Genomic DNA, 27,184 nt, shown 5'->3' on the forward strand with positions numbered 1-27,184 from the left:
CATGTGATCCTCTCAGGAATTGTGACTGCAGTCCTCCCAGATTATGATTAAAGCCAACAATAAAAACTTGAGGCATTTTGTCAACACTATTACTTATATAGGGTATCAACTGATGTGCCAAACAGAGGGACTCTAAATCAAGATTTAGAACAACTTGACATTTATTCACACTCAACTCACTCATATATGAGTACAATAGACTTCTAACAAATGATTTGCTGTTCCAACTTACTTCTTCTTATATTAAATTTTGGTGTTAAATAGAGTCCTGATGAGAGGAATTCACTGCAACCCACCTATTTAAAAACCACAATGAAAAGCACAATTTACGATGACAAATTAGCTTACTAACGGATATGTCTTTGAATCTGGGAGGAAACCGAAATACCTCCCAAAGTATGAAAGAAGGGTTGTCCGAGCCATCGGGACCGACAGCCTGGAAATGACCAGTACAAGAGGGAGTACCCTGAGTTCAGATCTCCGGAGAGACGCCATGGTAACGCAGCAGTAGCTCGGGGCATCAGAGTTCAGAGTTCAATTCCAACACCGTCTATAAGAAGTTTGTACATCCTTTCTCTGAATGCATTAGGTTTCCTCGCACATTCCAAAGCCAGATCAGTTAGTAGGTTAATTGGTCATCGTAAATCGGACTTTTGATTTGACTAGGGTTCAATAAGTGGGTTGCTGGGTGGTGTGGTTTGTTGGGCTGAAAGGACTGTATCTCTAAGACTAGAAACCTGTTGCCATGAATTCTTCTCCTCAGGACAACATTTAAATCCAAGCCACAAGGAATGCTGAACTGAGAACGCACCTTCTTGTGTGGGTTGCTTCCAGGTTGCCAGGTCCCAGTGGAAGAATGGGGCTTCAGTCTAATCAAAACGACAATTTACAATGACTGATTAACTTACTTTAGAATGAAGGTCCCACCCTTCTTACATACGATTTTCCCTCAAGTCTTCCTCAGCCCAGCACAACGCCATCATGATTCTGAACTCAGTCATTTCAAGTCATCATTCTTCCAAGAGCTGGGTAAACAGAGCGTGGTCTTCTTTACCTTATCAGCCCAGAGAGAAGCATTTCACTGGGGAAGTGAAATGGCAAAGTGCTCCTCTTTCAGTGAATATAAGATTGATACTTAGCAAAACGTACTGAAGAAAGCAAACAATCTCACTTATCCCAAAAAAAGCATTATTACAATTCATGCAGGGAAAATAGAGAATAAATAACCTGTGAAAATATAAGCAGGAATAGCACATGAGTACACACTTTTATATCTGCAGATGAAAGTTACAATGCATGTGCAATATTATTCCTGCAATAAAACCACTTCGAATAGGTAGAAAATATGTACAGTAGATGCCAAAGTACATTCTGCTGAATTCAATTACACATCATGTAGCTTATAGCTTGGTGGAGTTTCTTTACCATGTATTACGGTTGCTGACTAGGCAGAGGACCAGGATGTTGGCGTTGCAAGCAGTGCCTGCAGTTTAGTGCTGTTCAGTGCACCACTGTGTAGGAGCTGAGAGCCCGAGAGTGAATCTCTACACCAGGAAACTGTAAGTACGTGAGAAATGAAGCAAGCTACTGCCAGAGTGTGCCACCAGCAAGGACGGGTCATTCCTTTAAACTGCTTAAGAGGGGAAGATGGTCAAGTTGTGATAACTATGTTAGTGAGGGTGGAAAGGATATGGGAGAGATGAAAAGGAGTGGTGTGGGTGAGAGTGTGGATGTCGAGATTAGGTAATGATGAACTTGGGATTTATTTCCCTAAAGTGAGGGGAAAAAAAGCAACATTTTAGAAGATTTGTACGGGGCAGGCGTGAAGTAACGTGCATTTTATCTTGTTATTTGACCAGATGGAAATAAAAGGCTGAAGATTTGCAAGGTTATTGTGCTTTCAGAAATAATTCATCTTGTGTTGGTCATTGACTCAGACCAGGAGTTTTGTACTCAAAACCATCATTAACACTGCATTGCAGGCTGTTTTGGAACCCTGCCAGTGGGAAGGTACTTTAGATGCTGTAACAAGCCATGATTTTTATTTCCACATCCGTTTAATTACTACAGTTCTTCAACCTTAGTGTCGAGTTCTTTTTTAATATTCTTAGTGTTTTCTTACGCAAAAGTGCAGAGTAATTGTACATTTAGTATCCACAAGACCATAAGGCATAGGGGCAGACTTAGGCCGTTAAATCAATCAAGTAATTCCTCTCAGTCATACCCTTCCATCACGACTGACTAATCAAGAACCTACAGTACCGACCTCTGCTGGCACAAGAGGGCTCAGTTTTAAGGTGCTTGGAGGTAGGTACAGAGGAGATGTCAGGGGTAAGATTTTTACGCAGAGAGTGATGAGTGCATGGAATGGGCTGCTGGCGACAATGGTGGAGGTGGATACGATAGGGTCTTTTAAGAAACTCCTGGACAGGTACATGGAGCTCAGAAAAATAGAGGGCTATGGGTAACCCCAGGTAATTTCTAAGGTAAGGACATGTTCAGAACAGCTTTGTGGGCCCAAAGGGCTGGTATTGTGCTGCAGGTTTTCTATGTTTCTATATTCTATGTTTTAAATATACCCAATGATTTAACCTCCACGGCTGTCTGTGGAAATGAATTCCACTGATTCATTACCTATTAGCTAATGAAATTCCTTCTCATCGCTGTTTTAAATGGACATGCCTCAATTTTAAGGCTGTGTCCTCTGGTCCTAGACTCCCCCACTATAGGAAACATCCTTTCCACATTCACTCTATCTGGGCCTTCAAATATTCAATAGGTTTCAATGAGATCTCCCCCCACCTCCTCCCACCCCCACGCTCTTCTAAACTTCAGCAAGAACAGATCCATCAAACACTCCTCATATCTTAACCCATTCATTCCTGGAATCATTCTCGTAAATATTTTCTGCACCACCTCCAGTGCCAACATACCTTTCCTTAGATAAGGGTCCCGAAACTGCTCACGATGCCCCAGGTGTGTTCTCACCAGTGCTTTATAGAGCCTCAGCATGGCATCCCTGCTTTTCTATTCTAGTCTGCTTGAAATGAATACTAACGTTGTATTTGTCTTCCTTCGCACAGACTCAACCCGCAAGTTAACTCGTAGGTAATCCTGCACAAGGACTCCCAAATCCCTTTGAACTTCCGATTTCTCAGTTTTCTCCCCATTTAGGAAATAGTCTGCACTTTTGTCCCTTCTGCAATGTGCATGACTGTACACTTCCCGACACTATATTCCATCTTTGGCCGTTCTCCTAATCTGCCCGTGTCTCCCTGCTTCCTCAACACTATTGCCCATCCGCCTATCGTTGTATCATCTGCAAATCTGGCCACAAAGCTATCAATTCCATCATTCAGGTTTTTGACATATAATGCAAAAAGAAGCAGTCCCAACACCGACCCCTGTGGGACACCTAACCATCAGCAGCCAAGCAGAATAGGCCCCCTTTATTCCCACTCTTTACCTCCTGCCAGTCAGCCAACCTTCTGTTCATGCTGGTATCTTTCCTGTAATACCATGGATTCTTATCTTGTTAAGCAGCCTAATGTGTGGCACCTTGTCAAAGGCCTTCTGAAAATCCAAGTAAGCAACATCCACTGCCTCTCCTTTGTCTATCCTGCCTGTTATTTCCTCAAAGAATTCTAACAGATTTGTCAGGCAAGATTTCCCTTTAAGGAAATAATGCTGACTTTGACCTATTTTATAACGTGCCTCCAAGTACCCGGAAATCTTATCCTTAATAATGAACTCCAATAGCTTTCCAACCATTGAAGTTAGGCTGACTGGCTTATAATTTCCTTCCTTCAGCCTCCCTCCCTTCTGAAGGAAGCTTCCAGTCCTCCAGAACCATTCCAGAATCTAGTGATTCTTGAAAGATCGTTACCAATGCCTTCACAATCTCTTCAGCCACCTCTTTCGGATTCCTGGGTTGCAGTTCATCTGGTCCAAGTAACTTACCCACCTGCAGACCTTTCTGCTTCCTAAGCAGTTTCTTAACCACACTCACTTCTGCCCCTGACCGTCTCAAATGTTGTACTTCTACAGTGAAGACTGATGCAAAACATTTACTAAGTTCATCCTCTATTTCTTTATTTCCCATTACTATCTCTCCAGTGTCATTTTCCAGCAGTCTGCTCTCCACTCTCAACTTTCTTTCACTCTTTCTATAGCTGAAAAAACTTTTGGTATCCTCTTTCACATTATTTGCTAGCTTACCTTTGTATTTTATCTTCTCTCTCCTTATAGGTATTTTAATTGACTTCTGTCAGTTTTCAAAAGATTCCCAATCCTTTAAACCTCTATTTTTTGCTATATTATATGTCCTGTCTTTTACCTTTATGTTATTTTTGACTTACCTTGTCGGCCATAGTTGTGTCATTCTCCCTTTAGAATACTTCTTCATCTTCGGGATGCATCTACAGTATCCTGTACATTCTGAATTGTTCCCAGAAGTTCCACACATTGCTATTCTGCCATCGTCCCTGCTAGTGCCCCCTTCCAATCAACTATTTCCAGCTATTCCCTCATGCCCCTGTAATTCCCTTTACTCCGCAACACAACTGGTCCAATGGGGAACTGATTCCCTAATAAAATCAGGCAGTGGCACCATATTTTCAACAAACCGACAAGACAAATCATGGATGATGAGACTAGTTAGGTAAACTTAGGAAGCTGTTAAAAAAAACCTCACAGGGAAAGAACAAAGTGAAAAGTCTTAAGAACATGATATCCAATTTATATCTGGAACTTATATTCTGTCAGGGTAACCTCCAACCTGATGGCATGAATATAAATTTCTCTTTCTGGTTAAAAAAAAGATTCCCTCCCCCTCCCCTCTTCTTCTATTTCCCACTCTGGCCTCTTATCGGTCCTCACCTGCCCCTGGTCCCCTCCTTCCTTTCCTTTTTCCTATGGTCTACTCTCCTGTCAGATTCATCTTCGGGAAGAATCAAAATCATCCTATCAAAAACGTATTTTAAAGTCAATTGTATAATCAGATTAAAGATAATGCAAGCACATGAATATTTCACATCATCAGTTATCCTAAGAAGCTTATTTGGCTCTATCCTGATCCTAGGCCCTTTTAGTACTCAATAGGTAGTTATAAGAAATAACAAATCTCACTGTGACACAGGGCAGAACATTAAATAGAATGAAACAAGAACAAATTGATAATACTGCAAATTAGAAACTCGAACAGAAGAACATAAGAAATTGGAGCAGGAGTAGGCCATGTGCCCTGCTGAGCCTGCTCCGCCATTCAACAGTGTAATAGTGGCCAAAGGAACTAGGGTAAAGGATGAACTGAAGGAGATTTATATTAGGCAAGAAACGGTGTTGGATAGACTGTTGAGTCTGAAGGCTGATAAGTCCCTGGGACCTGATGGTCTGCATCCCAGGGTACTTAAAGAGGTGGTTCTAGAAATCGTGGACGCATTGGTAATCATTTTCAATGTTCTATAGATTCCGGAACAGTTCCTGCTGATTGGAGGGTGGCTAATGTTGTCCCACTTTTCAAGAAAGGAGGGACAGAGAAAACAGGGAATTATAGACCGGTTAGCCTGACGTGAGTGGTGGGAAAGATGCTGGAGTCAATTATAAAAGAGGAAATTACGACACATTTGGATAGCAGTAGAAGGATCAGTCCGAGTCAGCATGGATTTATGAAGGGAAAATCATGCTTGACTAACCTTCTGGAGTTTTTTGAGGATATAACTATGAAAATGGACGAGGGAGAGACAGTGGATGTAGTGTACCTGGACTTCCAGAAAGCTTTTGATGAAATCCCACATAAGAGATTAGTGGGCAAAATTAGGGCACATGGTATTGGGGGCAGAGTACTGACATGGATTGAAAATTGGCTGGCTGACAGGAAACAAAGAGTAGCGATTAATGAGTCCCTTTTGGAATGGCAGGCTGTGACCAATGGGGTACTGCAGGGTTCGGTGCTGGGACCACAGCTGTTTACAGTATACATTAATGATTTAGATGAAGGGATTAAAAGTAACATTAGCAAATTTGCTGATGACACAAAGCTGGGTGGCAGTATGAAATGTCAGGAAGATGTTATGAGAATGCAGGGTGATTTGGACAGTTTGGGTGAGTGGACAAATGTATGGCAGATACAGTTTAATGTGGATAAATGTGAGGTTATCCACTTTGGTGGCAAGAACAGGAAGGCAGATTACTATCTAAATGGAGTCAAGTTAGGAAAAGGGAAAGCGCAACGAGATCTAGGTGTTCTTGTACATCAGTCAATGAAAGCAAGCATGCAGGTACAGCAGGTAGTGAAGAAAGCTAATGACATGCTGGCTTTTATAACAAGAGGAATTGAGTATAGGAGTAAAGAGGTCCTTCTGCAGCTCTACAGGGCCCTGGTGAGACCCCACCTGGAGTATTGTGTGCAGTTTTGGTCTCCAAATTTGAGGAAGGACATTCTTGCTATTGAGGGAGTACAGCGTATGTTCACAAGATTAATTCCCGGAATGGCAGGACTGTCATATGTTGAAAGATTGGAGCGACTGGGCTTGTATACACTGGAATTTAGAAGGATGAGAGGGGATCTGATTGAGACATATAAGATTATTAAGGGATTGGACACGCTGGAGGCAGGAAGCATGTTCCCGCTGATGGGCGAGTCCAGAACTAGAGGCCACAGTTTAAGAATAAGGGGTAGGCCATTTAGAACAGAGATGTGGAAAAACTTTTTCACCCAGAGAGTGGTGGATATGTGGAATGCTTTGCCCCAGAAGGCAGTGGAGGCCAAGTCTCTGGATGCATTCAAGAGAGAGTTAGATAGAGCTCTTATAGATAGCGGGGTGAAGGGATATGGTGAGAGGGCAGGAACGGGGTAGTGATTGTGTATGATCAGCCATGATCACAGTGAATGGCGGTGCTGGCTAGAAGGGCTGAATGGCCTACTCCTGCACCTATTGTCTATTGTCAATAAGATCATGGATGATCTGGCCATGGACTTATCTCCACCTACCTGCCTTTTTCCCATAATCCTTAATTCCCCTACTATGCAAAAACCTATCCAATCTTGTCTTAAATATATTTACTGAGGTAGCTTCCACTGCTTCATTGGGCAAGGAATTCCAAGAATCACCAATCTCTGGGAAAAGCTCTTCCTTCTCATCTCCGCCCTAAATCTACTCCCCCAAATTCTGAGGCTGCTTGAAGTGCTGGGAGATACTCACCAGGAAATACCAGAGCATTAAATGTAACACAGCTGCAACTTAAGGCATAAAATCTTCCATCAGAGCCAAGGATTATTAGAATTAGAATCAGAATCGGGGTTTAGTATCACTGACATATATTGTGAAATTTGTTATGTGGCAGCAGTACCTTGCAGTACATAATAATGAAACTGTAAATTAAAGAAATTAAAGTAAATATATATATAAAGAAAATAGAATTATGTAAGGAGAAAAAGGTACTGAGGTGGTGTTCATGGGTTCAGTGTCCATTCAGGAATCTGATGGCAGAGAGGAAGAAGCTGCTCCTGAACCGCTGAGTGTGTGGGCCCTCAGGCTCCTGCACCTCCTCCTTGATGGTGGCAATGAGAAGAGGCATGTCCTGAGTGGTGGGAAGAAACGTTGGTCTGGAAGGAGGATACCAATGAAATCTGGAAGATCACACAGATTGGATTCACAGGTTAGTTAAAGGACAGAGTGATGGTCCGGGGGACAGAGTGAGATCAAAGATGGGAAACATTTACAAGACAGGGTCCTTGAAGAGGCTGAAGTGCAAATGGCAAAAGTAATTGGGAATGTGAAAGCCAGACAAAGTGAAACAGCTTCAAATGGCCGAAAAGTCTATGGGAGGAGAAGGTCCAAAAGGAACACGTTATTACACCAATTCACGAGGGGAGGATGGAGTGGACATCCTCAGCCATTAACATTAATCTACTTGCAGCTCCTACTTCTGGAAACATAAGCAATCATATCTGCATGTTGTCAGAGCAACAATGGGAATTCTCATTAAGGCTTGAAGTTATTAAAGGACAAAAAGTTACAAAGAGCCCAGTCAAAAAGTGGGGCTAAATGAAAACAGAGGCAATAGTCAGACTTTTCAGTCGCTAGGATCTTGTGGGGTTATTTCCCCCAAGAGTAGTTGGCATTTATTTGGAGTATTGTGTACAGTTCTGGTCACCAAATTATAGGAAAGATGTCAACAAAATAGAGAGAGAGTACAAAGGAGATTTACTAGAATGTTACCTGGGTTTCAGCACCTAAGTTACAGAGAAAGGTTAAACAAGTTAGGTCTTTATTCTTTGGAGCATAGAAGGTTGAGGGGGGACTTGATAGAGGTATTTAAAATTATGAGGGGGATAGATAGAGTTGACGTGGATAGGCTTTTTCCATTGAGAGTAGGGGGGAATTCAAACAAGAGGAACTGAGTTGAGAGTTTGGGGGCAAAAGTTTAGGGGTAACAAGAGGGGGAATTTCTTTACTCAGAGAGTGGTAGCTGTGTGGAACAAGCTTCCAGTAGAAGTGGTAGAGGCAGGTTCGATATTCTCATTTAAAGTAAAATTGGATAGGTTTATGGACAGGAAAGGAAGAGAGAGTTATGGGCTGAGCACAGGTCGGTGGGACTAAGTGAGAGTAAGCGTTCGGCACGGCCTAGAAGGGCCGAGATGGCCTGTTTCCGTGCTGTAATTGTTATATGGTTATATCCGGTATACACCGACTTCCAGACATCACATGATGACTTCTACACGTCATAACAAGTAATCTCATCTTTGCCAGCAGGGGGAGGTAGAGGTAGTTTGCAGATACTGTACATACTCAACGTTTTAGCAACAGCTTCTTCCCCTCTGCCAGCAGATATCTGAATGGCCCATGAACACAACCTCACTATTTTGCTCTCTTTTTAAACTAGCTTTTAAAAAATACTTCCCATAGTATTTTTAATGTACTGCTGCCACAAAGCAACAGATTTCATGACCTATGTCGTATGTCAGTGACAATAAACCTGATTCTGATCCTGAGTAGGTGTCAAAGGCAGAATCACTCTCTAGAATAGCACTTGATGCACCAAGGCAGGGACACTTATGGATCTAAAGCAGGCGAATTGGATTAGTATAAATGGTGCAATGGTGGGTCAATGGGCTGTTTCTGTGCTATACAAGTATGACTTTTTGCCCCACATAGCTGTCAATAAAAGATCTAAGACAGCGATGCTTCCTGTGTACTCGTTTTCCCAAGCTCTAGAATAAGTTCTTTATCGCCTTTCCCCTTCTCTAAGATGCCCTGCAAAGCCTACTGCACCTTGACGCCAGTCCTACCATCTGTAGTTCCCTGTCAAGTTTTCTTTGAAGCACTTTGGAGCATGTTACTATGTCAAATGCCATACAAATGGGCAACCTTATTAATCCACTGTGAAAGTGGAGTTTTAATCACAATGGTAATAACACTTCATTATCTACACTCCTTTAGACCTCCAGTGAGAGAGAGGTTCATCCTATTTCCTACATTTATCTGTTGAAATCCTTTCCTGAAGTTACTGTTGAGATGTAGAAAGCATAATAGCCACGTGCCTAGCAAGTTCCCACAACAAAATGAATAATTAAATAATCTATTTTTTAAACATTGATTAACTGGTAAAGATGAAATTCCTGTTCATATTTTTTTTAAATGGCATAGCTTGTTTTCTGCTCAGGTGGGGCTTCAGTTTTAACATCTCATCCTACCCTAGATTTCTGTGCTTAAGTCTTTGGAATGGGACCAAAGATTAACTACTATGTGGCTCTGAGGCAAAAGTACCATGGACTGAGACTTGGTTGGTTTATCAGATTTGTCTTTTTGATCTGTTATGAGTAATGAACAGACCTGATGGTCAATGGGGTGCAGAGTTAACCATTCCCAACCCCCCTCCTAAGAACTACGGACTATTGCTGTTGCTATGCTGCTCATGAGAGAGAGAGAGATGAAACACAGGCAAGAACATCTGCTACGGATAAGAGGGGGAGAGAGACCGTTGATTTACTGTATTATGACTCTTCCTGGATTATTTACCTTCTACTACAAGGACTTTACTTTGCTCATTAACATTCCTCAGGAGATAGCAGGAGTGACCTGATTTGATGGACACAGTCATTCAGAGTTGATGGATAGCTGAGACCCCGTGAGTGAGGATAAAAGACAGGTCTGGAGAGACACCCTTCAGACACACCAGTGGACACTGACTGAGTGTTGGGAACCCACAGAAAGGTGGGGGCTTCGGAGACCGAATCAGGAGATTGGTTAATAAAGCGCACAGTGTTACAGCAGGGCCGGTGGGGACTTGTGTGTGTGTGTGTGTGTGTGTGTGTGTCCACTCATGCCAGAGTGACGAGTCCACCACAGAAGAACGGTCTAGCTGAAGAACAGAGGGGTCATAACTGAATGGCCACAACGACACGGCGGATTAAGAAAGCCATGAAAGGTTTGCCTGCCGCAGCTGTTGCTGTTACATCTCGCTTGCTCTCTCTCCCTCTCCAACAATTTCAATACAACAACCACAACTACTTCAGCATTTATGAACTGAACTCTATACTTTCCTATGACAATTCATTTACCCCCTAGGCATCGATAGAGCTTGTTTATTATTGATTATTATTATTCCTACACTTTTAGATTTATTACTGCTAACTTGTTTTATATGTATATTTGCATTTTTGATATTGTATCGTGTAGTTTACTAATAAACACCTTTAGTTTGGTACCACCAGACTCCAACGGATTCTTCTTTCTCTGCTGGTCAGACACCCAGTTACGGGGTACGTAACAGATCTTTGGCCTGCATAAGCTGAACATTAGGCATGAAATGTATTACGAATTCCTTTCCTTTGAAGTATATCATTAACTACAGTGTTTCAGTGCTCCTGATAGCGTTTGTGTGCAACTTGGCTTATTCCTCTATCCACGCTGCATTAACGGTCAAGTTCCTCTTTTCTCCAGAGTGCAAGTATTTACTGCAGGTCATTCTCTAATTCCTGAACTGCAGTTTCAATCCAGCGCCTCTCCCGTACTCAAACTGGGTTTGGTGACCAAGGAGTTTGCAAAAGAGTGCGAGTAAACAGAGAGGAAAGTGGCTTGAGTGAAGCGTTAGCCCCATTTCGGGTCTGTAAGCCTCTCTTCAGAAGGGCTTTACATTGAAAATTATAAAATAAGACAAAAAATACTTAGCAGGTCAAGCAGCATCCACGGAGAGAGAGAGGGGGATGAGAGATAAAGAGGGTGAGAGAGAGAGAGAGGGAGATCAGCAATGGAAAAAACCATAGACCCCTAAATATCCTTTGTTGTCCAGTTCTTCATAGTTTATTAAATATTCTGATCTACACTCTATAGGACCAAAGCAGGACGAGTCACACTTACGTAAAGTTAAATTTAGTTCCTGGATTTACTTATCTATTGATCTGGATTTGCAGTTATATTTATAGAGTATTTCAATCAAATTATGCTGTTATATTCAAGCACAGCAGAGTTCACATCACTTTAAATGATTATTGTCCAAGGCGCAAAGCACAGCAGATGCTGGAAACATGAAATAGAAAGGGAGCTTCAGAAGGTCAACAATTACTGTTTCAGGGAAGTGATTGATGCACCATCAATAACTCTCAGAGACGGGTGAACTACAATGACTTAACATTTTTCTTACTGGCCTGTTGTTCGCTGGCAAACTCAACAAAAACAGGATTGCTAATAAGCTTCATCTAACTGACTGAAGATACTAGTTGCAGAAAATTGACCTTTACATATATCTGGAACACTGACATGCAAGGAATTAGATGAGAAACAAACACTAGTTAGAATATGCCTAGTTAAAATTCTGTGAGCATTGCTGAGCCCTGCACTTTGGGGACAATGTATTGACCTTGGAATGAGTCACATGTTCTTTACCATTGTGTTACCTGGCTTTGATCATGAGTAAAAAAAAATGTTAGAAACTCGCAATTGCTCAAATTGTGAAAAGAGAGTTTCTGGTTCCATGGTTGCTATGTGACTTCATGGCTGCTTCTAACTGTAGCATTATGTCAATTGGTCTCCCCCAGTCAGGTGTATGTTCTACCTACCCGTCTCCCACCTTGTCTGCTACGGAAAACTAACCAGTTTTCTTTCTCACCCAGTTCTGATGACGGGTATCCCACTTCTTGTATCTCTTTTCTCAGACGCTGCCTAACTCTTCTTTTAGCTTAAGTTGTTTTCCTTTGAATTCAGAATGTTAGGAGATGACTTGATTAGATACTCCAAGGTATTGAGGAAAAGTTACAAGGTAGACAACACTGGACAATATCTGCTGACTGGAAAAAGCTAGGGCTGAGAACCAGTGCTTAAGGATCTTCCAGAAAACTGTTAATGGAGGGTGGTGGAGGTTTAGAACTCACTACCTCAAATGAGAATTGATGCCAACCCGTATGGGATTGATCGTAAGAATATGGCAAGTGACCACAAGCGTACCTGCCTATTGATTGTATGGTGGGTCGGTTAGACCTCCTGCCTGCAGAAGGCCCGGTCTTTTTGTGTGCGTGTTTGAGTGCTCCTGTTTTCATCTCGGCAGGCCCCGTTTGTCACTCCTGCACTGCAAGCTGCCCAGCGTATACCATGGCTACCATGACCCGGTAAAAACATTTAATCCTACTTTTCCTGTTGTCATCCTCACACTGCGCATATGTGACAGGTGCAAGGTCAGCTGTTAATTCCAAACCTTAGATCGATAGATCTTTGGTAGCAGTGACCAGTACAGCCCAAGAGTCAAAGCCATGATCTGATTGAATGCCAGAACAGGTTTGAGGGCTTACTTCTGTTTTAATGTTCTACGTGCAGTTAAGAAAAGGTGCAGAAATAAGTTGTGGTAATAGACTGAATCAAAAGGGTGGAAGGAGTCTTGTGTACAGCAACAGTACTCGTACGGAACATTTAGGGTGAAATTTTTTTTCAGTTCTTTATGTCCTATCTACCAATTACACCGTTTTAATCTGATTTGTTAAGGCAGCACAGTTCTTCTCTTGCTTTATCAATCTCTAAACCTGCCTGTGTAAAAATATTCCTTGCAGCCCTGGTGGATGTGAGCAGACGCCCGTCTGAACCATGGCTGATATAGATGCACTACCCGAACAGCTGCTGCTCAAAATCCTTTCCTACGTTCCTCCGAAAGAGCTGGTTTACATCTGTAGACCTGTCTGCCAGCAGTGGAAGGAGCTTGTGGACGGACTAAACCTGCAACCTCACAGTGAAGGCTTGCCAAAGGGAAGGCAAGCTATAACAGCAGAGGACTGGGATGCATTTTACTTTTGCACGTCTGCGAAAAAAAATCTAATTAGGAATCCATGTGGAGAAGGTTTGTGTCATTGCCTTTTAGATAATGATTAAAGCAATCTTGACTCTCATTTAAGTCTCTTAAAGTTTCTGTTCGTCCCGGCAAATATAGCACGAATATTCAGAGGAACTCTTAGGGTTCCAGGCAAAGTCACTCAATGCTCCTCGACTTGGGGTGGCATGGTAGCATAACGGTTAGCACAACACTTTAAAGTACAGGTTCAATTCCGGCCACTGCCTGTAAGGAGTTTGTACATTCTCACCGTGACCGCCCCGGTTTCCTCCCACAGTCCACAGACATACCGGTTGGTCATTGTAAATTGTCCCATGATTAGGATAGGACTAAGCTGGGGGAGGGGTCACTGGGTGGTGTGGCCGGAAGAGCCTATTCTGCAATGTAATATCTTAAAAATAAATAAACAAACAAATAAATAGGTAGATAAATAAAAACCATTTAAACAGATCGCAGCTGGTTTTAGCACATCTTCATCATTAATTATCCTCTTACATCTCCTAACAGGTCCTCAGTTAATTATCCTTCTGAAACACAGAACATCTATGTCTTTATTCAAAGCTCTAATCGACCCAAGAAAAAGATTATCTTTTTGTTCTATGTGAAAAATAGTTTCTTGGTGTCCTTGATAAATGCCCCAGCTTTGAAGGTAAGAGTCCCCTCACCAGAGGAAATCAAAGTCAAAGTCAAGTTCATTGCCATACGCACAAGTACATGAATGAAGAGGAGCAATGAACACAATGCGTATTGGAGCCGTATCACAGGCACAAAACAACAGAAACAATGCCCACAAGAAAACATAAATAATACGATATATTAAACACTCTTAGAACAAAAAATCCAAGGTTCATTGTAGTGCAAAGTGGTCATATTCGTCAATATTGAGGAAGTAATTGGGATTTCCCAGTTTCAACACCACAAACCTCTTAGATCAATTTAACTTTCTCCATCAGATAACTTCCCAAATCTGTAACACACCATCTTGTCAGATTCATCATGGTAACATAGACGTCCTTGATGACAAAACAATCCAATGTCCAAAGCACAACACAATCCAGTGAAGAAAGCAAAAATTTGTATTTCTATCAAATTCTTCATGACCTCAAGTGCCTTTCGTCCATTGTGGTATTTATGATTTGTATTCACTATTGTGAAAGAAACAATCGAAATGCATCAATGTACTTGCCACAAGGAGCAATGAGGCACATAAACAACAATCTGTTTCAGTGATGGTGTTCCTCAGTTAATTATGAGACAGAGCACTGGAGAGCTCCCCACCTCTCTTCTCTGAAATAAAGCCAAGATATCTTTTCTATCCCTCTAAGAGGACAGACAAGGCTTCATTTTAATGTGTTATTTTTTAAAAGCCAATCCGTTGCTGGAGAACTGCCTCACACAAGAATGTCTGTAATTGATTATGCGGCCAAATCTTCGAAGTGGGTCTTGAACACATAACTTTGTGTTTTGGAGATAAGAACAGTATCCACTGAACTACGTCGGTCCCCTCTTTGCAGGATCTGCCAATTATGGACATCACCTGCAAGGAGATCTGTTACTGAGGCAGACTGTGGACTATTTCCCTTAGTGTCTTTCTGTCTTTGATCACAGAATGGCCACAGATAGAGGCATAGAACTGCCCTGGACACACTGTTCAGCACCAGGCACTGGCCTCAGTAGGGAGGGTACATTCAAAAGATTAGAAAGGAAGTGAAAGTCAATGGAGAGATAGTAAAAGGAATTATACAATTATCTAGAAAAGGCAAATCATTATTAAATTTAAAACATATATATATATTTAACCATGAATGAATCATTGAAGTGATGCTTGGATTAACAAGTTGTCTTTTCCAACTTACATAGAGGAATTCAACTTCTGGGAGCTGATTGATAACGATGGGAATGGATGGAAAGTGGAAGAACTTCCTGGAGACAGTGGGAAGCCCTTCCCTGATCAAAATATCCAGAAGTATTTTGTTACATCTTTTGAGTAAGAACCCCAGGAATATACTGTAAAGGTCCTTCCTGTTGCATCTGTAGCTCCTTTGGCTTGATTTGCTTTCACATGATTCTCCTCCAAGCAGACTGCACAGTTACAGCCATGGATTCTACTTTGAGTCACTCAATGACAGAAGTGGGAGGAGTACAGATGTTGTGACAACCACCATCTTCGTCCCTTCTTATTTTGAGATTAACCACAGTTGCCTTGGTGGACAAGTTCTACTTCCTCTAAGGAATCTCAGTTGCCTACTCAGATTTGGAGTTGACAATCATCATTCTCCTTCCTGCCAGTCTTATATCCCCTCACACATGGAATACTGAGGTCAAATATGGCCCCATACATAGTTATCTCAAGAAGTTCCTCTACATTTGTTCTTTAACCATTCTTCTCACTGATCTACTGACAGCCCACCTATAGTATCATGTGCTTGGATGGGAGCAGCCTACAGCTCCACTTTTCTGCTGCCAGGCAGTGTACCCATTTCCTTTGGCATTAGAAGGACTGTTTCTGCCTCCTTGTCTACATATGCCCAACCTACCCTTTCCAGACTTAGAAAACTACTCAACCTTGATTGATACTCCTGGACTGCACTTGTATGAAGCGAGTAGAGATTCATTGGGTTGAATGGCCAAATTCAGTGTTGCTTCAAAACTGTGTCTCCATTATTTTGTAACAAAACAATGAAAATCCACTTAGATTAGAGGAAGCCCCACAGACCATGGGTGGAACTGACAGACTGACTCATGCTCCTCCCCCTTACCCTTTCACTTTGGCTTCTGGTCCAGTGTATATTTCATGGGCCTTGACCTGCTGAGTTCCTCCAACACCTTGTGTATGTTGCACCATTCCAGGGTCTCAGGGTCTTGGACTATATATGCTTTTTCGAGTGAATATGCTTCCCATTCCAATATGTCCATCCATGGCCTCAACAAGACAGGTTAACTTGGAGGACAATCACCTTTTATTCCATTTGGGTAGTCTCCAACCTGATGGCATGTACATTGATTTCTCAATCTTCTGGTAATGCCCCTCGCCCCCACCTTCACCATTTCCCATCCCCTTTTCCCTCTCTCACCTTAACTCTTGGCCCACCCATCACCTCCCTCTGGTGCTCCTCCCCCTTTTTCTTCGTTCCATGGCCTTCTGTCTCTTTCACCAATCAACTTCCCAGCTCTTTACTTCATCCCTCCCCCTCCAGATTTCACCTACCACCTGGTGATTCTCTCCCCCCCCCCCCCCAATCTTTCGAATCTACTCCTCAGCTTTTTCCCTCCGGTCGTGCCAAAGGGTTTCAGCCCGAAACGTCAACTGTACTCTTTTCCACAGATGCTGCCTGGCCTGCTGAGTTCCTCCAGCATTTTGTGTGTGTTGCTTCTTTGCTCACTATTTTGAACATTACTCGCTATTTTTGAATGCTTGCTCGCTATTTTGAATGTCTTGCACCTTGGCCCCAGTGGAATGCCGTCTTGTTCAGTTGTATGGTTTGAATGATAATTAAACTTGATTTGATTCCAGCTTCTGCAGAACCTCTTGTGTCAAGGTTATGATAGGGTTTTGATCAACCAGTAGAGAAGAAAATGGTTCTACAGGAGGTAGAGACAGGAACCAGAGAAAATAAATTTAAGGTTCTGGGCAAGAGAATCAGAGAGGAATGATCCTATTGTTTCTGTATGGACCTGGAGCAGTGCTTGTGAAGGGATTAGAAGCACATTCATTCGTAGTTTTTTAAAGCAAATAGGAGAAGTTTGTGAAGAGAAAGCATTTGCAGGGCAAAGGACAGTGATGCAAGGACTGGAACTGATTAGAATCTTCTAACAAGCCATCACAGGCACAATGGGAGTCCCTTAATAGCCAGCAGATTGCAGAAATATCCGGAGGTTAATCCAACTGGACCCATGTCTGTTTTCTGGTGTATGCTCAGTGAGCTGACAAAATCTGGACAGAACAATATGTTCAAATCGGTCATAAATCTGCACAGGACAATTTCATTAACAATTGTGCCAGAGCCTGATTAACTGTTGTACCTGTACGCTGCAGCCTAATTAGCCTAATCATCCTAATTAATAATAATGCTAGATGTCCTATTAGTCACTGTGTGTAGACCAGCCATCGTTAAAGCAGATGTATGCAGCAGCTCTCCCAGTAATTGAATTCAATTATTGCACCTTTATATTTGTTAGATGGTGTCGAAAAACTCAGCTGGTCAATCTGGTCTCCGAAGGATTGGGCGCTGAGAATTTGGACAGTCTTCAACCCACCATCACTGTGAAGGACTGGTAAGTTGAGATGCAGCCCATGGTTCAATCAGAACAACGGACGATACAGAGAATAACATCTGTCTCCCCGTGCGCGTTATCAAACAGAATGAGCAAGTACTTTGCAGTAATTCTGATCTGAGCAGACAGTATTGAAGGTTTGGCAGGGTGTGGAGAGGCTGAAGAGGGGAGAGGTGGGTGCATTTCCTTCACAGTATGCGCATATCACATTTCAAATATTCCAAGTAAGAAAATTCCCGCAGGAGTGAAAAAATTTGTCCAGGCTTGCCTACATGCCTTTACCTGGATAGTTTGCCTTCTCCTCAAGAGACTTGCATGTTCATAGCTGATTAAACCAGTGATTCCTTCCAGCCTGATAGCAGCCTGTCTTATTGACAAGGAGCTCAGGGCCTGTGGGCTCCAGTGAGGAGAGAATGGGAGTGGATTTCTTTGGTGTCCCATGCCCCCCTTTGCCTCTTCCTCCTCCTCTCCCTTGCCCTCTCCTTCCACTCCAACTCCCACCCCTTCTTCACGTTCCCCTTGCAAAATCTACCCAGCTCTCCTGTCCTGATTGGTTAATTCATTAATTTCCAGCTTCTGTTTGACCTCAGGAAGTCCCAGCTGATCCTATCACGTGTTCGGCCAGATATCGCTAACACTTTATTCTGCAGTTTGTTATTCTTTAACCTTATAGACAATAGGTGCAGAAGTAGACCATTCAGCCCTTTGAGCCTGCACCACCATTTTGAGATCATGGCTGATCAACTACTATCAATACCCGGTTCCTGCCTTGTCCCCATATCCCTTGATTTCCCTATCCATAAGATACCTAACTAGCTCCTTCTTGAAAGCATCCAGAGAATTGGCCTCCACTGCCTTCTGAGGCAGTGCATTCCAGACCCCCACAACTCTCTGGGAGAAGAAGTTTTTCCTTAACTCTGTCCTAAATGACCTACCCCTTATTCTCAAACCATGCCCTCTGGTACTGGACTTTCCCAGCATCTGGAACATATTTCCTGCCTCTATCTTGTCCAATCCCTTAATAATCTTATATGTTGCAATCAGATCCCCTCTCAATCTCCTTAATTCCAGCATGTACAAGCCCAGTCTCTCTAACCACTCTGTGTAAGACAGTCCTGACATCCCAGGAATTAACCTCGTGAATCTACACTGCACTTCCTCTACAGCCAGGATGTCCCTCCTTAACCCTGGAGACCAAAACTGTACACAATACTCCAGGTCTGGTCTCACCAGGGCCCTGTACAAATGCAAGAGGATTTCCTTGCTCTTGTACTCAATTCCCTTTGTAATAAAGGCCAACATTCCATTAGCCTTCTTCACTGCCTGCTGCACTTGCTCATTCACCTTCAGTGACTGATGAACAAGGACTCCTAGATCTCTTTGTATTTCTCCCTTACCTAACTCTACACCGTTCAGATAATAATCTGCCTTCCTGTTCTTACTCCCAAAGTGGATAACCTCACACTTATTCACATTAATCGCCATCTGCCAAGTATCTGCCCACTCACCCAGCCTATCCAAGTCACCCTGAATTCTCCTAACATCCTCATCACATGTCACACTGCCACCCAGCTTAGTATCATCAGCAAATTTACTGATGTTATTCTCAATGCCTTCATCTAAATTGTTGACGTAAATTGTAAACAGCTGTGGTCCCAATACCGAGCCCGGTGGCACCCCACTAGTCACCACCAGCCATTCCAAGAAACACCCATTCACCGCTACCCTTTGCTTTCTATCTGCCAACCAGTTTTCTATCCATGTCAATGTCTTTCCCCCCGATGCCCTGAGCTATGATTTTACCCACCAATCTCCTATGTGGGACCTTATCAAATGCCTTCTGAAAATTGAGGTACACTACATCCTCTGGATCTCCCTTGTCTAACTTTCTGGTTACACCCTTGAAAAACTCCAATAGTTTAGTCAAGCATGATTTACCCTTGGTAAATCCATGCTGGCACGGCCCAATCCTATCACTGCTATCTAGATATGCCACTAATTCACCATTAATAATGGACTCTAGCACCTTCCCCAACACCGATGTCAGGCTAACAGGTCAATAGTTCTCTGTCTTCTCCCTCCCTCCTTTCTTAAAAAGTGGAATAACATTAGCCTTTCTCCAATCCTCAGGAACTGATCCTGAATCTAAGGAACATTGGAAAATGATTACCAATGCATCCGCAATTTCCAGGGCCACCTCCTTTAGTACCCTAGGATGTAGACCATCTGGACCTGGGGATTTGTCAGCCTTCAGTCCCATCAGTCTACTCATCAACGTTTCCTTCCGAATGTCAATCTGTTTCATTTCCTTTGTTACCCTATGTCCTTGGCCCATCCATACATCTGGGAGATTGCCTGTGTCTTCCTAAGTGAAAACAGATCTAAAGTACTCATTAAATTCTTCTGCCATTTCTCTGTTTCCCATAACAATTTCACCCAATTCATTCTTCAAGGGCCCAACATTGTTCTTAACTATCTTCTTTCTTTTCACATACCTAAAAAAGCTTTTGCTATCTTCCTTTATATTCCTGGCTAGCTTGCGTTCATACCTCATTTTTTCTCCCCTTATTGCCTTTTTAGTTAAGTTCTGTTGTTCCTTAAAAACTTCCCAATCATCTGTCCTCCCACTTACCTTAGCTCTGTCATACTTCCTTTTTTTTTAAAAATGCTATGCAATCTCTGACTTCCTTTGTCAACCACTGTGGCCCCTTTCCCCCCTTTGAATCCTTCCTTCTCTGGGGGATGAACTGATTTTGCACCTTGTGCATTATTCCCAAGAATACCTGCCATTGCTGTTCCACTGTCTTTTCTGCTAGGCTATCCATCCAGTCAACTTTGGCCAGCTCCTCCCTCATGGCTCCGTAGTTTCCCCTCTTCAACTGCAACACTGACACCTCTGAGCTGCCCTTATCCTTCTCAAATTGCAGATAAAAACTTATCATACTTATCCACAAGGTACTGTTGTAATGAATTGACCTGTAAAACAGTATGCAAGACAAGTTGTTCACTATACCTTGAAACATAATAAAACAATTTACCAGTTTACCCGATCGCTTCCTCAGCATGAATCATAGATTCAAATGAATTGGAGCGTATTTTCTATAGGGCGAGGTTGACAAACCTGTTTTCTCTGGAATATCATAGACTGAAGGGTGTCCCAGTCTCATAGTTCACAGCTCCAACCCATGCACACTTGCCCTCTTGGGGCATGAAGTGGTGAGCAACCTGCCCTCCCCATCTGACAGAAGTTCTGTTAGGTTGAACCCACTACCAGTAGCAAACAAGTTTCTGTAGAATCCGAATCAGAATCAGACTTTAATCGCCAAGTACCTGTACACATACAAGGAATTTACTTCCGGCAGATGTTGTCTCTCTGCTCATAACAATAATAATGATAAATATAAATGAAAATATAGATTATACATACAAGTAGTGCAATCCAAGTAATAGTTAGCCGACAGTTAACTGGCAGTTAACTGTTCAGCAAAGTGACCGCAGTAGGGAAAAAACTTCTCCAGTGCTTATTAGTCTTAGTCTGGAGGGATCTGAACTGCCTACCAGACGGAAGCAGTTCAAACAGTCCGTGCGCAGGATGGAAGGAGTCCTTTATGATGCTCCCCGCACTCTTCTTCAACCTGGAAGAGTACAGGTCCACAATAGAGGGCAGGGAGGTCTTAAGAGCCATTCAAATTAAATTAAAAAATAACAATGATAAAAACTTAAAAACTGTATTTAAAACATGATAAAATATGATCAAGAGTTTGAAAACAAGATCTGAAACTAACAGGCTCTGGATCAGCTATGACTGTTTTCGTTGTTGTGGTTTCACTTTCAAGAACTTGAGTTCAGAATGTTATAAAACCATAAAACACTACAGCACAGAAACAGGCCTTTTGGCCCTTCATGGCTGTGCCGAACCATTTTTCTGCCTAGTCCCACTGACCTGCACCTGGGCCATATCCCTCCATACCCCTCTCATCCATGTACCTGTCCAAGCTTTTCTTAAATGTTAAAAGTGAGCCTGTATTTACCACTTCATCTGGCAGGTATTCCACCGCTCTGTGTGTGAAGAAGCTGTTATTTTCTTACTACTTATTGTTTACACGATTTGTGTGGGGTTTTTTTGCACTATGGGTATTTGACAGCCTTTTTTAATGTGTTCTATTAGGTTTCTTTGTTTTGTGGTTGCCTGTAAGGAGACAAGTCTCAAGATTGTAAATAGGATACATATTTTGCTAATAAATATACTTTGAACTTCAAACAATAAGACAAGCACTTTCAGTCATTGACTGCTTGCCACAGAATTCACATCCACAGTGTTTGCAGCCCATTCAGGTGGATGTTTCTATCAGTACTCTAACATTTGGACCTCATCAGCAGTGACCCTGACCTCGGCCCTATCACCAACAACTCATTCCTGTCCCTAACCTGGGGCTCCTTTGCCCTTGGGTCTAGTGCTGTTGAGTCGCTCAGATGAGTGGCTACTTGATTCGCAGAAAAGTTCAGACTTCGGTCTTACAAAGTCAAAGTTAAGTTTATTGCCATATACGTGCATGTATGGAGAGGTGTAATGAAAGTCTTGCAGTAATGTCACAATCTTATCACTTCAGATATACAACTTGCACAAGAAAAACATAAATTATACCAAATTATGCAAGAAATAACTAAATTCAAACAAAAAACTCCATTGTTGTATAAAGTGGTTAAAGCATTCCTTACTTGGAAGCAAAATTTCCTAATGCCACATGTATCTGAGAGTGGGTAATTCCCACTGGTAATTTTATGGTGGCATCTTCCCCTTCCTTTCCAGTCCCAAAGAAGGGTCTCGGCCAGAAACGTTGACTGTTCATTCATTTCCATAGATTCAGCCTGACCTGCCGAGTTTCTCCAGCATTTTGTGTGTGCTGTTCCAGATTTGCAGCACCTGCAGAATTTCTTGTGTTGAATTCTCGTTGGTTCCTACATTTGGACTTTCCCGGGCTGGCGTGGCGGTGCAGGAGGTAGTGCTACCCAGCTCAATCCTGAGCCCCCTCTGTGTGGAGTCTGCACTTTCTCCCCGCGACTGCACCATTTCCTCTGGGTGCTCTGGTTTCCTCCCACATTCCAGAGAGGTACAGTTTGGTAGATTTCCCCAATAAGTAGTAGAATATGGGGAAATTAATGGAATGTGGAGAGGATAAAATGGACTGTCGTAGGCTTGGTGTTGGGTGTTAAATGGATGGTTGGCTTGGATTCGTGTTTCTATGCTGTACCTCTCTTTCTATGAGATTATTTATTCATTGAGATGAATGAATCCCCCCAATTGAACCCTTTTCACAATTTATAGTGATCAATTAACGTACAGGTACGTCTTCTGGACTGTGGGAGGAAAGCAGAGCTGCCAGAGGAAGCCCACGTGGTCACGGGGAGCACGTACAAACTCCTTACAGGTAGTGGTGGGAATTGAACCTGGGTCGCTGGTACCGCAAAGCATTGCTCTAACCACTACGCTACCGTGAGGCCCCCCCCCCCACCCACCCCGTCACTTGATACATTGAATGTGCCACTTGATGTCTACATTATGCGCTGAAAGACACCTTCTGTGATTTGACCTTTATCATTAGGTATGCAGGAAGGCACGACTCGGGCTTCTTCTATGAACTGCACGTTGAACTTCTGTCTGAAGACATGAGCGTGATCCAGGAGTACAAGTCTGACCAGATTGAGGTCCCACAGTGGAGTGATGCAGAATGGAAGCAGGTACATTTGGAAGAGCCCTGAAAACCAGCAGCAGATTTGCTGTTGAACTCTGGAGTTGTGAAGATGTGCTTAACATGGGAGGGAAGTTAAAACGGAGGAATTCTTGCTGTGCAAGTGCTGACTTTAATATCCAGAACGTAGCCATTCCTAAGAGATCGTTCAGTAATGACATACTTTGCTTTGTTTGCAGATATCAAACACTTTCACTGACTATGGGCCTGGTGTCCGCTATGTGAAGTTCACACATGGAGGAAAAGACTCCCAGTTTTGGGGAGGATGGTACGGAGCCAGAATCACCAACAGCACTGTCACCGTGGAGCAATAACCGGCCTCCAAACTGGTCGGCCGTTGCATTTGCAACCAACTTTGCAACATTGTTATGTTAACTGGCATGGTCTGAGTTTCCTAGCAGATCCCAGTACAGTTCATGTCACTGGACATAGATGGGATTCAGGGTGTGGGTGAGAGGGGAGAGACAGCTTTTAATCCCAAAAGAAATTGATACCCACCTGTTCAAAGCAAAGTCACACGGATGACTTAATTTGCAGAATGCCAAAGACTATGCCCTCTTCCTCCTTTTCTCCACATCAAATAAAATCATATTGACCTATGCCAGGTCAAAGGGAAGATAAATATAGTGACTTACTTAATCTTAACCTGACCAAAGATCACACATTTGCCTGCAACATACAGCATGATCTTGCTACTTTGGTGTTCAGAATACTGAAGGTAATAGCAAACCAGGAAGGATTAATCATTCTGCAGCTATAAGCATGAACCATTCCATACTTTTCACACACTGTTAAGTCCACGAGGGCCTTTTTAATTTAGCAGGATACTGAATGTTTCGGATAACCTCTTGGTATCAGTCAGAGTTTACCAGTGCTTCCAAAGTCCATCAAATTAATTTGGTTTGAGGTTAAGATTCTACTGGCTTTAAAGCTCACATTTAACAAAACATCTTATTTAATAACCTGAATATTTTTATTATTGCTTTTTTTTGTACATCAAGCAATAAGCACCAAAAAGAAGAATCACTCCCCGCCAAAGCCCTATTTGGAAAATGGCTTTTATTTTTTTCACTTCCAGTGACAACTAACACAAGGATGCCGAGCTCATATTTTAATTTAGTTTGATTTGTGAGTGACTTTTATAATAGGCATCCGTTAGTCTTGTGAGACCATGGATTTGCACCTTGGAAGGTTTCCAGGGCGCAGGCCTGGGCAGGGTTGTATGGGAGACCGGCGGTTGCCCAAGCTGCAGGCCTTCCCCTCTCCACGCCACCGATGTTGTCCAAGGGAAGGGCACCAGGACCCAAGCAGCTTGGCACCAGTGTCGTCGCAGAGCAATGTGTTGTTTAAGTGTCTTACTCAAGGACACAATGCGCTACCTCAGCTGAGGCTCGAACCAGTGACTTTCAGATCACTAGACCGATGCCTTATCCACTAGGCCACGCGCCAACACACTTGACTTTTAATACGTGTATATTGAGCATTCATATGCTTTTGTTCACCACTGTCACACCAGTTCGCTGGTGAACAAATCTTTGGGCAAAAGCATATGCAAGAATGGGGAAAGAAGCAAAAGATATTTGTAGTTACGTGAAAGGAAGTGAAGATATGATTGAAGAAGTAATTTTTACTGGTAGGGAAGACACAAGCAATCTCCCAGATGTAATAGTGGCCAAAGGAACTAGGGTAAAGGATGAACTGAAGGAAATGTATATTAGGCAAGAAACGGTGTTGGATAGACTGTTGAGTCTGAAGGCTGATAAATCCCTGGGACCTGATGGTCTGCATCCCAGGGTACTTAAAGAGATGGCTCTAGAAATCGTGGATGCATTGGTAATCATTTTCCAATGTTCTATAGATTCAGGAACAGTTCCTGCTGATTGGAGGGTGGCTAATGTTGTCCCACTTTTCAAGAAAGGAGGGAAAGAGAAAGCAGGGATTTATAGACCAGTTAGCCTGACGTCAGTGATGGGAAAGATGCTGGAGTCCATTATTAAAGAGGAAATTACGACACATTTGGTTGGCAGTAGAAGGATCAGTCCGAGTCAGCGTGGATTTATGAAGGGAAGATCATACTTGACTAATCTTCTGGAGTTTTTTGAGGATGTAACTATGAAAATAGACAAGGGAGAGCCAGTGGATGTAGTGTACCTGGACTTCCAGAAAGCTTTTGATAAAGTCCCTCATAGGAGATTAGTGGGCAAAATTAGGGCACATGGTATTGGGGGCAGAGTACTGACATGGATTGAAAACTGGCTGGCTGACAGGAAACAAAGAGTAGTGATTAACGGGTCCCTTTCGGAATGGCAGGCTGTGACCAGTGGGGTACCGCAAGGTTCGGTGCTGGGACCGCAGCTGTTTACAATATACATTAATGATTTAGATGAAGGGATTAAAAGTAACATTAGCAAATTTGCTGATGACACAAAGCTGGGTGGCAGTGTGAAATGTCAGGAGGATGCTATGAGAATGCAGGGTGACTTGGACAGGTTGGGTGAATGGGCAAATGTATGGTAGATGCAGTTTAATGTGGATAAATGTGAGGTTATCCATTTTGGTGACAAGAACAGGAAGGCAGATTACTATCTAAATGGAGTCAAGTTAGGAAAAGGGGAAATACAACAAGATCTAGGTGTTCTTGTACATCAGTCAATGAATATAAGCATGCAGGTACAGCAGGCAGTGAAGAAAGCTAATGGCATGCTGGCTTTTATAACAAGAGGAATTGAGTATAGGAGTAAAGAGGTCCTTCTGCAGCTGTACAGGGCCCTGATGAGACCCCACCTGGAGTATTGTGTGCAGTTTTGGTCTCCAAATTTGAGGAAGGACATTCTTGCTATTGAGGGAGTGCAGCGTAGGTTCACAAGATTAATTCCCGGAATGGCAGGACTGTCATATGTTGAAAGATTGGAGCGACAGGGCTTGTATACACTGGAATTTAGAAGGATGAGAGGGGATCTGATTGAAACATATAAGATTATTAAGGGGTTGGACACACTGGAGGCAGGAAGCATGTTCCCGCTGATGGGTGAGTCCCGAACTAGAGGCCACAGTTTAAGAATAAGGGGTAGGCCATTTAGAACAGATGAGGAAAAACTTTTTCACCCAGAGAGTGGTGGATATGTGGAATGCTCTGCCCCAGACGGCAGTGGAGGCCAAGTCTCTGGATGCATTCAAGAGAGAGTTAGATAGAGCTCTTATAGATAGTGGGGTCAAGGGATATGGGGAGAGGGCAGGAACAGGGTAGTGATTGTGTATGATCAGCCATGATCACAGTGAATGGTGGTGCTGGCTAGAAGAGCTAAGTGGCCTACTCCTGCACCTACTGTCTATTTCAAATGGGTTAAGCTTTACAAGGGAAAAAAGTTAATGTGCTTCTTGTGTTTTTTTTATAAAATCAAAAAAATTTGATTTTGCAAAACAGAATTGACCAAAATAAAGGCCATAACATGCAAATCCTAATTACATATATAACATTTAAAGCTTTCATCTGTAAAGATAACTCTACTGATTATTTAGCTTCGCACTCCTCACAGATAATTTCCAAGGTATTCTTTACATTATCAAATTACAATATAAGAATATATCACTTAATCGTGCTACTGCTCTGAAATATGCTGTTTCAACTACTCATGATCTATGATAATTACATAAATGAGAGAACAGGGTGCAATATATCCAAGTTTGATCATAGAAAACTAGATTGTGAAGAAGATACTGCAGTGGTAGCTAATCGTGTTATTCCTATGACACTCGGTTAGCCACTCCCACATGGGAGGAGTTCACATACTTTACAAGCAGGGTATCAATAAAGTTCAGTTGAACATCCCGCAAGGCTGGCC

General features: G+C 42.6%; 1 protein-coding gene across 1 annotated transcript; it reads left to right on the forward strand.

The window, feature by feature from the left end:
- The first annotated feature begins 1,444 nt into the window (after nucleotides 1–1,444).
- LOC132382007 (F-box only protein 2-like) lies at nucleotides 1,445–26,936 on the forward strand. The gene is made up of 7 exons (XM_059951788.1): nucleotides 1,445–1,559; nucleotides 7,466–7,659; nucleotides 13,043–13,326; nucleotides 15,178–15,304; nucleotides 17,497–17,592; nucleotides 23,196–23,331; nucleotides 23,522–26,936. The coding sequence occupies exons 3-7, from the start codon at nucleotides 13,077–13,079 to the stop codon at nucleotides 23,654–23,656; spliced, it is 744 nt and encodes a 247-aa protein (XP_059807771.1). The 5' UTR covers nucleotides 1,445–1,559; nucleotides 7,466–7,659; nucleotides 13,043–13,076; the 3' UTR covers nucleotides 23,657–26,936.
- Nucleotides 26,937–27,184: the final 248 nt, after the last annotated feature.

Source organism: Hypanus sabinus, chromosome 27 (genome assembly GCF_030144855.1).
Source record: "Hypanus sabinus isolate sHypSab1 chromosome 27, sHypSab1.hap1, whole genome shotgun sequence".
In the NCBI taxonomy this organism is placed as follows: Eukaryota; Metazoa; Chordata; class Chondrichthyes; order Myliobatiformes; family Dasyatidae; genus Hypanus; species Hypanus sabinus.

Coding starts and splice junctions, on each gene's coding strand:
- LOC132382007 (XM_059951788.1), top strand. CDS start 13,077: ATGGCTGATATAGATGCACTACCCGAACAGCTGCTGCTCAAAATCCTT. Junction 17,593..23,195: donor ACCATCACTGTGAAGGACTG/GTAAGTTGAGAT, acceptor CTTTATCATTAG/GTATGCAGGAAGGCACGACT. Junction 23,332..23,521: donor GTGATGCAGAATGGAAGCAG/GTACATTTGGAA, acceptor CTTTGTTTGCAG/ATATCAAACACTTTCACTGA.